Consider the following 12,605-nt stretch of genomic DNA (forward strand, 5'->3'; position numbering starts at 1 on the left):
CAGAGAGGGCTTTGAAAAGAATCACAGAATATTAGGGGCTGGAAGGTACTTCTGGAGATCATCCAGTCTAACCTCTTGCCAGAGCAGCATCACCCAGGGCAGGTCTCACAGGAACACATTCAGGTGGGTTTGCAATGTCTCCAGAGAAAGAGACTCCACAACCTCTCTGGGCAGCCTGCTCCAGGCCTCCAGCACCCTCACACCAAAGATGTTTCTCCTCATGTTGAGGTGGAATCTCCTGGGTGCCAGCTTGTACCTCTTGTTCCTTGTTCTATCACTGGGCACCACCAAAAGGAGCCTGGCACCTTCCTCTTGACAATCACTCCTCAGATATTGATAGACATTGATCAGGTCTCCTCTCAGCCTTCTCTTTCCCTAACTAAACAGCCCCAGATCGCTCAGTCTTTCTTCACAGCAGGGATGTTTCAGTCTCTTCATCATCCTCGTAGCCTCCTTTGGACTCTCTCCAGCAGGTCTCTGTCTCTCTTGAACTGGGGAAATGAAAACTAAGAAATGGGAACCAATTCACTAAAAAACAATGCTGGATTTTTATAAGCCCATGAGGCCTATCAGCACCTGAGCAAGGGCATTACTGACACTTATAAAATGAGGGTTTTTCAGATGATGTTTGGAGGGGTTGCATGGCTGCCTTGATTAATACCAGTTTAAGTGCAACCCATCTATAAAAACAGCAAAGGGAGCTGTTCTTTATTTCAAAGAACAGTTGCAGAACCCTAGATGAGAAAGAAAAAGGGAAAAATTACGAAGAAAACAATTCTAAGTCCCCTGGGAAGGAGAGGACAAAAATACAATGACAAACAGGAAGAGAAAAAATGGGCTGAGAGTTCCTGGGAACCCTGCAGAATCACTGCAGTTATACTGTGTGGCTCTTCCTTACAGAGCAACACAAAGCTCAGAGGAGGAAAGACAGCTTTCAGCCCAGGATGAGGCAGTGGGAGGTGTACTGGAACTAAATCTAAGACAGCATTCAAGATGGGTACCTCTGAGGCATCCTGAAGCACTTAGAGCAAAACCTGAAAACAAATGTGTCCCTGCCCCAGGAGCTTGCAGCGTGGAGGTGAGCAGCTGCAGAAGCCTGGAGTAAGGCCCTCAGTGGAAGGCAGTTTCCAAATTCAGTTTCAGAAATCCCAGACTCACAGAATGGCTCAGGTTGGAAGGGACTTCAGAGAATGATCTACTCCAACCTTCTGATCATGGGCAGGGACATCTCTCAACTGGACTTAGTTGCTCAAGGCCTCATCCAACCTGGCCTTGAACACCTCCAGGAGGGGGCATCCACAGACTCTCTGGGCAGCATGTTCCAGAGTCTCGTGACCTTCATACTGAGGAACTTCTTCCTCAGCTCCAGTCTAACCCTGCTCTGCCTCAGTTTCAAATCATTCCCCTTTGTCCTGCCTCCAAACACCCTCATGAAAAGTCCCTCTTCAGCTTGCTTGTAGGATCCCTTCAGGTATTGGAAGGCAGCTCTGAGGTACCCTGCTGGAGTCTTCTTGATTCTTAAGAATTTCAAGATACAGGAAAAAATGAGAACACTGCAGCTTATTTTTTTGGGTCAAGTCCACTTTTGCTTCCCATTTCCCTTTGATTATGTTCTCCTGATATTTCAAATTGGTTTTGAAGTAGAGGTGAATGGGTTAAACTCCACATAATGCAAATGTACCAGCAGCTGGAATCAGTATGTTCATCAGGCTTACTTCATCAATATAAACTGGCTCAGGCTCAGGCTCTATTGTCTCCACTTGAATTTCATCACTGAACTGCACGGTTTTCTTCTCAGCTTTCACTGTAAGATAAAGGGGCAGGTTTTATTTTATCCAATAAAACCAAACGAAACAAGGAGATAGATGTGACACAGCCAGCATGCTGCCTCAGTGCTTTGCACCTGACACATCTACTGTGAAACCCCACCCCCAAGAAAGTAATTAAAAGAAACTCTGATTTGGTGGCAGGTGAAGGCCTCTGCACAAAGGGAAACAATTTCCTTAAACAATCTGTAAAGTGCATCACAAGAGGGATCAGTTCACACAGGGCCAATGAAACTGATTTTAGCAAGCAAATTAAATGTCTTGATCATGGTGTCCCTGCACACAGCACACTTGTTAATAAACCAGGACAACAGGAGGAGGGAAAGGGACTGGAAGCAATGGGGTTACTGAGACAGGTTTAAGAGAAAGCCAGTGGCAGCAGCTCTGACAATCTGGAGCTCTCTTTTCTGCAGAGGAAAGTACAAAACCTACAGTTCTCCGATTTTACTACTCGTTCTTCATCCTAGAATCACAGAACCACCAAGGTTGGAAAAGAACTTTAAGATCATTGAGTCCAACCACAACCCAACTACTGTGACCACTACACTACATCCTGGAAGCACCACATCTACAGCTTCTGGAACACCTCCAGGGATGGTGACTCCAGCACCTCCTTGGGCAGCCTGTCCCAAGCCCTCACCACTAGTGCAGCAAAGAAATTGTTGCTAATCTCCATCCTAACCCTCCCCACGCACAAGTAACGCCTGCAAAAGCGTCTCACTCCTCAGTCACAAAGCAGCACCAACCACACTGCCCAATGCTACTCTCAACACACCTCTCTCACCACTTAGTCTGAACAGAGAGTAGGTGACTACTACAGATGGAATCCTGCTTATCCCTTTGGCCCACTCCTACTGAAATCACAAGACATTGGTCTTAGAAACCCATATGGGTTTCAGGACCTTCAAGCCCTGTCTCATCAGCCTTTCTGCAATGTATTTAGAGTGGGCTAGGCTGATATAAAGAGGTGCAAGAAGATATCCAGCAGGCAGGAAGCACCCCTCCTGCCATTATGTCACACATTCCCAGAAGGTCTCTGGCATTATCTGAAGAGTGGCAATCTGCCTCCCACTCCTATCTGCCCAGGGGCCTTCTGTTTTCCTTGATTAGGAAAAAGGCAGTTTGGGAAAACTGCTGCTGCCTGCATGCATCTAGGTGTGGGTGGAGCTGTTAAATGAGGCTCAAGGAAGCTACTGCCCAAGCCACCAGTAGGCAGCATCGTATCTTCCAACAGGTGCCAGCTTGGGCAACCTTGGCGTGACACATAAAGAGATTTTCGACCTAAAAAACCCATGAAGAGCAATAGTACCTCCAAAGTGTCAGGAAAACCATTTAACATTCAAACTTGATCTCCACATGGACCACAAGACACACCACAATCAAACATAAAGCTTCTTGTCAAGAGTCAACAACTGTGACCACTTTGGAATGAACCAGGTCCCTGCATGCCAGAGTGACACTGCTGGCCAAGAAGCCACTTTCTGGCACAGCACTATGTGTAGGTGCTTCTACTTTCTCTGAGAGATTACAAATGATGAGATGCAGACATCAACACCTAGAATGTGCACTGAACGTTCCATTTCGGTACAGCTGCAGGTGAGGGTAGCAGCAAACGAGCACTGAAGCTAAAAGAGCATTTTTAAAGGAAGTACCAAGGCCTCAAATTTGTTCTGGAACTGCTGGTTTGTTTGTTTTCTTTCCAGAGAATGCTGGTTGATTTAATTGTATTAACATCAAGGGCTTCTGACTTTTGAGTATTAACTTGCAACTGAACTCTACCATCAGGAAAATGAAAGAGGGAAAATAAATCACTACAGAAATATCCCTTGGGCTAGTGCAAGCTCAAAGCACACACAAATATGATGTTACTTACTCATTTCTGGCTCAGCAGAGAGGTCAGCTGTTACAAAATTTGATGGAAACAATCCTACACCCTGATGAGTTTCACCTTTCCACCAATTTGGATCACTAAAGATAAAAGAAAACCAAATTAAGACCTTTACACATTAAAAACCCTCACAGTCCAATGGAATTCTCCTACGAACTGCACAGGACAGGAATTTATATTCCTTGTACATAAATACAACTTGTACAGACACACAGAGCTTCACAATAATCTGTAAGCAGGTAAAAAACCCTCTGTATGTAAAAAAACCTAGGAGATCACTGAATCAAGTATTTAATGTGTAAATAGATTTTACTGTCTGCTTGTGCAAGGAAGATATCACACAACAGCCTGAATTGGAAGGGACCTCAGAGACCATCAGGGACACCTTCCACAAGACCAGGTTGCTCAGGCCTTGAACACCTCCAGTGAGGAGGCATCCACAACCATTCTGGGAAATCTGTTCCAGAGTCTCAGCACTCTTGTACTGAGGAACTTCCTCAGCTCCAGTCTAACCCTGCTCTCCCTCAGCTCCAAACCATTCCCCCTTGTCCTGTCTCTAGACACCCTCTGGAAAAGTCCCTTTCCAGCCTGCCTGCAGGATCCCTTTAGCTATTGGAAGGCTGCTTCAGTCCCCCTGGAGCCTTCTTTTCTCCAGGCTGAACACCTCCAACTTCCTCAGCCTGTCCTTGTAGCAGAGCTGCTCCAGCCCTTGGATCATCTTTGTGGCCTCCTCTGGACTCAACCCAGCAGCTCTGTGTCCTTCTCCTGCTGGGGACACCAGAAATGGAGGCAGCATGGGAGGTGGGGTCTCAACAGAGCAGAGCCAAGGGGCAGAATCCCCTCTCTTGCCCTGCTGCCCACACTGCTCTGGCTGCAGCTCAGCACACAGCTACCTGCTGGGCTGCCTGAGGGCTCCTGGGGAGCTTCTCACCAACCAACCAACACCCCCAAGGCTCTTTCTTCAGACATGACAATTATCCTATCTTTCTACATGATTTTTCTCCACTGATTTCTGCAGTCTAAGAGGACTTTAGCAGACAATCTCCTAAAACTTACCTGTCATCAAGGATAGTTATGAGCTCTCCAGCTTTAAAGGTCAGCTCGTTGTCTTCGGCAGCCTCAAAGTCATAGATGGCGCGAACCTTCCGGCCCTCGTGCTTGTGATTGGTGAGCAGGCTGGAGGTGCTTGGGTACAGACTGGAAAGAGCTGTTTGCTGCTGCCTTTGCTCCTTCAATGACAGCTCAATAGCTGCAAAAGAAGAGTTACTCACATGAGCACTTCCTAGGGAAAGGGGATGAACCACAGGACAATTGAACTGCAGCAGCAGAAACTTCTGCCTTTAACCTCAAAACAACATCAGGAAACAAAGAGATGTTTGACAGCTAGAGAGCAGGGCTCTGCCCAGAGGTTTACTGCAGCTTTCAGCATGAGCAGGAGAGCTAAGCAACACACGCAACCTGATGGGATACCACACTGCAGCCAGCCATTCATTGTTCTGTGATTATTACCCTGAGCTGCTCAAGCTACAGTCCCACTGAACTTTGGTAGATTGCTTCGAAGCTTAAAGAGAGCCAGCTGCTCAGGGAGACAGCTTCTCTGTTACCTCACACAGTCACAGACTGAGGCTGGCAGAAACCTCTGGTGGTCATCTTCTCCAAACCCCTGCTCAAGCTGCATCACCTAGAGCTGACTGTCCAGGACTGTGTCCAGAAGGCTTTTAAGTATCTCCAAAAATGGAGACTCCGCAACCTGCCTGGACAGCCTGTGCTGGAGCTCAGTCACCAGCCTGGACAGCCTGTGCTGGAGCTCAGTCACCAGCCTGGACAGCCTGTGCTGGAGCTCAGTCACCTGCCTGGACAGCATGTGCTGGAGCTCAGTCACCTGCCTGGACAGCCTGTGCTGGAGCTCAGTCACCAGCCTGGACAGCCTGTGCTGGAGCTCAGTCACCTGCCTGGACAGCCTGTGCTGGAGCTCAGTCACCTGCCTGGACAGCCTGTGCTGGAGCTCAGTCACCAGCCTGGACAGCCTGTGCTGGAGCTCAGTCACCAGCCTGGACAGCCTGTGCTGGAGCTCAGTCACCTGCCTGGACAGCCTGTGCTGGAGCTCAGTCACCAGCCTGGACAGCCTGTGCTGGAGCTCAGTCACCTGCCTGGACAGCCTGTGCTGGAGCTCAGTCACCAGCCTGGACAGCCTGTGCTGGAGCTCAGTCACCTGCCTGGACAGCCTGTGCTGGAGCTCAGTCACCTGCCTGGACAGCCTGTGCTGGAGCTCAGTCACCTGCCTGGACAGCCTGTGCTGGAGCTCAGTCACCAGCCTGGACAGCCTGTGCTGGAGCTCAGTCACCAGCCTGGACAGCCTGTGCTGGAGCTCAGTCACCTGCCTGGACAGCCTGTGCTGGAGCTCAGTCACCAGCCTGGACAGCCTGTGCTGGAGCTCAGTCACCAGCCTGGACAACCTGTGCTGGAGCTCAGTCACCAGCCTGGACAGCCTGTGCTGGAGCTCAGTCACCAGCCTGGACAGCCTGTGCTGGAGCTCAGTCACCTGCCTGGACAGCCTGTGCTGGAGCTCAGTCACCAGCCTGGACAGCCTGTGCTGGAGCTCAGCACCTGCCTGGACAGCCTGCGCTGGAGCTCAGTCACCTGCCTGGACAGCCTGTGCTGGAGCTCAGTCACCAGCCTGGACAGCCTGTGCTGGAGCTCAGTCACCAGCCTGGACAGCCTGTGCTGGAGCTCAGTCACCAGCCTGGACAGCCTGTGCTGGAGCTCAGTCACCTGCCTGGACAGCCTGCGCTGGAGCTCAGTCACCAGCCTGGACACCCAGTGCTGGAGCTCAGTCACCTGCCTGGACAGCCTGTGCTGGAGCTCAGTCACCTGCCTGGACAGCCTGTGCTGGAGCTCAGTCACCTGCCTGGACAGCCTGTGCTGGAGCTCAGTCACCTGCCTGGACAGCCTGTGCTGGAGCTCAGTCACCTGCCTGGACAGCCTGTGCTGGAGCTCAGTCACCAGCCTGGACACCCAGTGCTGGAGCTCAGTCACCAGCCTGGACAGCCTGTGCTGGAGCTCAGTCACCAGCCTGGACAGCCTGTGCTGGAGCTCAGTCACCAGCCTGGACACCCAGTGCTGGAGCTCAGTCACCTGCCTGGACAGCCTGTGCTGGAGCTCAGTCACCAGCCTGGACAGCCTGTGCTGGAGCTCAGTCACCAGACTGGACAGCCTGTGCTGGAGCTCAGTCACCTGCCTGGACAGCCTGTGCTGGAGCTCAGTCACCTGCCTTGACAGCCTGTGCTGGAGCTCAGTCACCTGCCTGGACAGCCTGTGCTGGAGCTCAGTCACCTGCCTGGACAGCCTGTGCTGGAGCTCAGTCACCAGACTGGACAGCCTGTGCTGGAGCTCAGTCACCTGCCTTGACAGCCTGTGCTGGAGCTCAGTCACCTGCCTGGACAGCCTGTGCTGGAGCTCAGTCACCTGCCTGGACAGCCTGTGCTGGAGCTCAGTCACCAGCCTGGACTGCCTGTGCTGGAGCTCAGTCACCTGCCTGGACAGCCTGTGCTGGAGCTCAGTCACCTGCCTGGACAGCCTGTGCTGGAGCTCAGTCACCTGCCTGGACAGCCTGTGCTGGAGCTCAGTCACCTGCCTGGACTGCCTGTGCTGGAGCTCAGTCACCAGCCTGGACAGCCTGTGCTGGAGCTCAGTCACCAGCCTGGACAGCCTGTGCTGGAGCTCAGTCACCTGCCTGGACAGCCTGTGCTGGAGCTCAGTCACCAGCCTGGACAGCCTGTGCTGGAGCTCAGTCACCAGCCTGGACAGCCTGTGCTGGAACTCAGTCACCAGCCTGGACAGCCTGTGCTGGAGCTCAGTCACCAGCCTGGACAGCCTGTGCTGGAGCTTAGTCACCTGCCTGGACACCCAGTGCTGGAGCTCAGTCACCTGCCTGGACACCCAGTGCTGGAGCTCAGTCACCAGCCTGGACAGCCTGTGCTGGAACTCAGTCACCAGCCTGGACAGCCTGTGCTGGAGCTCAGTCACCTGCCTGGACAGCCTGTGCTGGAGCTCAGTCACCTGCCTGGACACCCAGTGCTGGAGCTCAGTCACCAGCCTGGACACCCAGTGCTGGAGCTCAGTCACCTGCCTGGACAGCCTGTGCTGGAGCTCAGTCACCAGCCTGGACAGCCTGTGCTGGAGCTCAGTCACCAGCCTGGACACCCAGTGCTGGAGCTCAGTCACCTGCCTGGACAACCTGTGCTGGAGCTCAGTCACCTGCCTGGACAGCCTGTGCTGGAGCTCAGTCACCAGCCTGGACAGCCTGTGCTGGAGCTCAGTCACCAGCCTGGACAGCCTGTGCTGGAGCTCAGTCACCAGCCTGGACAGCCTGTGCTGGAGCTCAGTCACCAGCCTGGACAGCCTGTGCTGGAGCTCAGTCACCTGCCTGGACAGCCTGTGCTGGAGCTCAGTCACCAGCCTGGACAGCCTGTGCTGGAGCTCAGTCACCAGCCTGGACAGCCTGTGCTGGAACTCAGTCACCAGCCTGGACAGCCTGTGCTGGAGCTCAGTCACCAGCCTGGACAGCCTGTGCTGGAGCTTAGTCACCTGCCTGGACACCCAGTGCTGGAGCTCAGTCACCTGCCTGGACACCCAGTGCTGGAGCTCAGTCACCAGCCTGGACAGCCTGTGCTGGAACTCAGTCACCAGCCTGGACAGCCTGTGCTGGAGCTCAGTCACCTGCCTGGACAGCCTGTGCTGGAGCTCAGTCACCTGCCTGGACACCCAGTGCTGGAGCTCAGTCACCAGCCTGGACACCCAGTGCTGGAGCTCAGTCACCTGCCTGGACAGCCTGTGCTGGAGCTCAGTCACCAGCCTGGACAGCCTGTGCTGGAGCTCAGTCACCAGCCTGGACACCCAGTGCTGGAGCTCAGTCACCTGCCTGGACAACCTGTGCTGGAGCTCAGTCACCTGCCTGGACAGCCTGTGCTGGAGCTCAGTCACCAGCCTGGACAGCCTGTGCTGGAGCTCAGTCACCTGCCTGGACAGCCTGTGCTGGAGCTCAGTCACCTGCCTGGACAGCCTGTGCTGGAGCTCAGTCACCTGCCTGGACAGCCTGTGCTGGAGCTCAGTCACCTGCCTGGACAGCCTGTGCTGGAGCTCAGTCACCTGCCTGGACAGCCTGTGCTGGAGCTCAGTCACCAGCCTGGACAGCCTGTGCTGGAGCTTAGTCACCTGCCTGGACAGCCTGTGCTGGAGCTCAGTCACCAGCCTGGACAGCCTGTGCTGGAGCTCAGTCACCAGCCTGGACAGCCTGTGCTGGAGCTCAGTCACCAGCCTGGACAGCCTGTGCTGGAGCTCAGTCACCTGCCTGGACAGCCTGTGCTGGAGCTCAATCACCAGCCTGGACAGCCTGTGCTGGAGCTCAGTCACCAGCCTGGACAGCCTGTGCTGGAGCTCAGCACCTGCCTGGACAGCCTGTGCTGGAGCTCAGTCACCTGCCTGGACAGCCTGTGCTGGAGCTCAGTCACCAGCCTGAACAACCTGTGCCTGGACAACCTGTGCTGTAGCTCAAACACACTCACAGTAAAAAACTGCCTCATTAATTCATAATTAAGAAAAAGATTTTTGCTTAGCCAAGCCAAATTTTGTCCATTTCTCTCTCCCCATAATTCCTTGAATAATTTTACATCTCTTGGTGATTCTCAACAAACTTGACAGAGAAGAAAGGCTTCACTCATATTAAACTCCTCCTAGTTTATGAAAACATGGTTACATTTTAGAAGGGACAAAAACCCACTGGGAGGCCACACCTTGAATGCTGTGTTCAGTTTTGGGGCACTCACTCCAGAGAACAGGTATTAGAGAACCTACCCTTTTAAAACCAGATTTTGGTGGGTCAGCTGGTGAAGAAACTCTTAGTAAGATGTACAGAGGGGCTCCTGGTGTGTCAGAGGGGCTGCTGGTGTGTCATTAAATAACAGTTACTAGGTTGCATTAGGTAAGAGCTGCCCAACAACAGATTGTGCCAGAGAGAGGAACTGTAAACATCCACCACTGCCAGTGCAAGAACGTCCCTCACACTGTCAGCAGGCATCGTCACAGCTTTAAGCCCCAAGCCATGGTGTCATGGAATCACAAAGCCAGAGCAGCATCACCTAGGGCAGGTCTCACAGGAACACATCCAGGGGGGTTTGTCTGGGGGCTTTTTAAAACAACTAAACCAGTGGTTTTACCCTGGCTGAGACTTAAACCTCTGTAAGACTTCCCTGCTTACAGCAGACTGACAGCTGACTTGTTGCTCAAATTCAGATGCAGTTCAAACTTGCTGATAGGGAATTTTCTGTGTTTTGCTGGATTATGTCATAGGGAAGTGCTTGAGAGAGCCCAGCACAGAGGCACAGAGCTGCTGCAGGCAGTGGAACATCTCCCTGGGAGGCCAGGCTGAGGGAGCTGGGGCTTGGAGCTTGGAGCAGAGGAGCCTGAGGGCTGCCCTCCTGGCTGGGGATGAAGATGTGCAGGGCTGGAGCCAGGCTCTGCTCAGGGATGGCCAAGGACAGCACAAGGGGCACTGGGGGCAAGCTGGAGCAGAGGAGGTGCCAGGGGAACAGAAGGGAAAACTTTGTCCCTGTGAGGCTGCTGGAGCCTGGAGCAGGCTGCCCAGAGAGGTTGTGGAGTCTCCTGCTCTGGAGACTTTCCAACCCCACCTGGATGTGTTCCTGTGTGACCTGCCCTGGGTGCTCCTGCTCAGGCAGGGGGGCTGGGCTAGATGATCTCTAGAACTCCCTTCCAACCATTCTGTGATTCTGTGCCATAGCAAGGTAAAGAAAAAGCTCCTCAGGGACAAGTTTGAAACCAATATGCCACAATGTCTGAAGTTCTCCTGCAGTTTGAAGTTCTTGTGCTAGGTTTCTTAACTGGGATCTGCTTTCATCTCTTAACCAGTTCTGGTCCCAGACAAGCTGCCTGTTACTGTTTTAGGCAGAGGTTTGGAGTGGAAAATCTCTGGATTATAGGTTTTCTTTGCACCACTCTGTGAGCTCCACTGCAGGCCTGCAGCATTTTCGATGTAGATCCTCTTACCCCTGAAGCCAGGGTAGGCTGGGGCTGCTCTTCATTCAGCAGCAGGTTTTGCCTTAGTGTTACATGACACAGCCTCTCCTTTAGGTCTGCCAGCCACTTGTTTGCATCCAGAGTCCTTGTTTGAAGCTTCTCATGCTTCAAAGATGCTGCATTTTCTCTTCAGATAAATGGATTATGGTTCAGTAACAGAATCAGGAGCCATCCTCTTCAGCCTTTCTCTGTACCTGAAGTATTTCAGTGTATCTCCAATAGCTGAAAAGTCTCTTTCTTCACTTCAGCCAACCAACTAAATCAGGATTTACCAAGTTAGGATTTTACTGACTATTTTCTTTATGTGTTGTGAAATCCAAAGGCTAAATGATTACAGGTGATGCCTGAAATTTTAGAGAAAACACTGGAAGGAAAATAAATTCTCAGAGTCATAGAATGGTAGTGGATAGAAGGGACCTCCAGAGATCATCCAAGTCCAATCCCCCTGCCAGAGCATGGAGCACTGTCACTTGTCACTGAGCACCCCTGAGCAGAGCCTGGCCCCTTCTTCTTGACACCCACCCCTAAGATATTGATAGACATTGATCAGATCCCTCTCAGCCTTCCAGACTAATCAGCCCCAGGGCTCTCAGTCTCTCTTCACAGGGGAGATGCTCAAGTCCCCTAAGCATCCTTGTGGCTCTCCCTTGGACTCTCTCCAGCAGGTCTCTGTCTCTCTGGAACTGGGGAGCCCAGAACTGGACACAGCATGCCAGGTGTGGTCTCAGCAGTGCAGAGCAGAGGGGCAGCAGAACCTCCCCAGCCCTGCTGGCCACACTTGTCTTGCTGCACTCCAGGATGCCACTGGCTCTCTTGGCCACCAGGGCACATTGCTGTCCTGAGGAGAACTCAGTATTTAAAAGGGCTAAGGCTTGATGTCTTTTATGTTGCTGAAGGTTGAGGTCAATAACCAGTATCCAGACCAAACCTGACCTTTAAATGTACTTCAGTACAACAGTAAATCAAAAGAAACCCTCTTTGTTTTCTTCACTGGGCCTGCAGGGAGACACTTAACAGCCACTTACCCTTACAATATACCCTTAAAAGATACCAAGCAGCATTTAAAGGAATATAATTTTCAAGTAGAATACCCAAAACCTTTGCATAAAACTTGCTTCTCTCCTTTCATAAATGTTGGCTTTGCAGTGCATGTGCTTCACTTGCTGCAAGGAAAGGGAAAGCCCAAGTGCAGAACTCTGATCAAACGCATCCAGAGCGTCCTTGACAGGGGAACAGTTTTTAACTGCGTTGTTTCACTTTGGCAAAGAGAAACTAAAGGGAAAAAATGTGGGGTTCTTTCTGTTTTTTCACCTGTGTATAGTTTTAACCTCCAACCCTCCAGGAAGTGCACAAGAAGAAAGAACAGAAATGATTACTACACTCCACAAACACGGCAGGCATGTGGAGAAAGGAAAGGAAGCTTTGTTCTCCTGCTTTATTTGCTATTGGCCAATGTGCTACTCAGGTCAGCAAGTAAATGCACTCACCTTTAGCTAAATCCTCCTCTTCCTTTTTGTTGGCCACTGTACCAGGATCTTTGGCAACCAGGGCTGGACTTGCTTTTGCCTGTTCTGCAGCCTAGGCAAAAGTGAAAGATGTAAAAATGAATTCAGCAACAAACTGGCAGTGCATGAAGTTCACTGTCTGGATCCGTATTCATCTGCAACATAAACATCCAAAGCACATCAGAGAGCATCCTGCATCACATCATCCTGGCCTGGATCAGCAATTGTCTGACCAGCAGGATCAGGGAAGTGACTGTCTCCCTGGACTCAGCACTTGGGAGGCCACACCTTGAA

At 52.0% G+C, this 12,605-nt stretch overlaps 1 protein-coding gene across 1 annotated transcript in view; it reads right to left on the reverse strand.

Moving 5' to 3' along the window:
* STAM (signal transducing adaptor molecule) overlaps positions 1-12,605 on the reverse strand; it is a 53,132-nt gene that overhangs the window by 12,830 nt on the left and 27,697 nt on the right. The window contains exons 6-9 of the mRNA XM_054171241.1: positions 12,294-12,384; positions 4,771-4,963; positions 3,700-3,794; positions 1,716-1,804 (exon numbers count right to left, since the gene is read on the reverse strand). Of these exons, the coding sequence (XP_054027216.1) occupies positions 1,716-1,804; positions 3,700-3,794; positions 4,771-4,963; positions 12,294-12,384 (468 nt within the window). The remainder of the gene's footprint in view (positions 1-1,715; positions 1,805-3,699; positions 3,795-4,770; positions 4,964-12,293; positions 12,385-12,605) is intronic.

The sequence above is a fragment of the Dryobates pubescens genome, chromosome 21, assembly GCF_014839835.1.
Source record: "Dryobates pubescens isolate bDryPub1 chromosome 21, bDryPub1.pri, whole genome shotgun sequence".
Classification (NCBI taxonomy): domain Eukaryota; kingdom Metazoa; phylum Chordata; class Aves; order Piciformes; family Picidae; genus Dryobates; species Dryobates pubescens.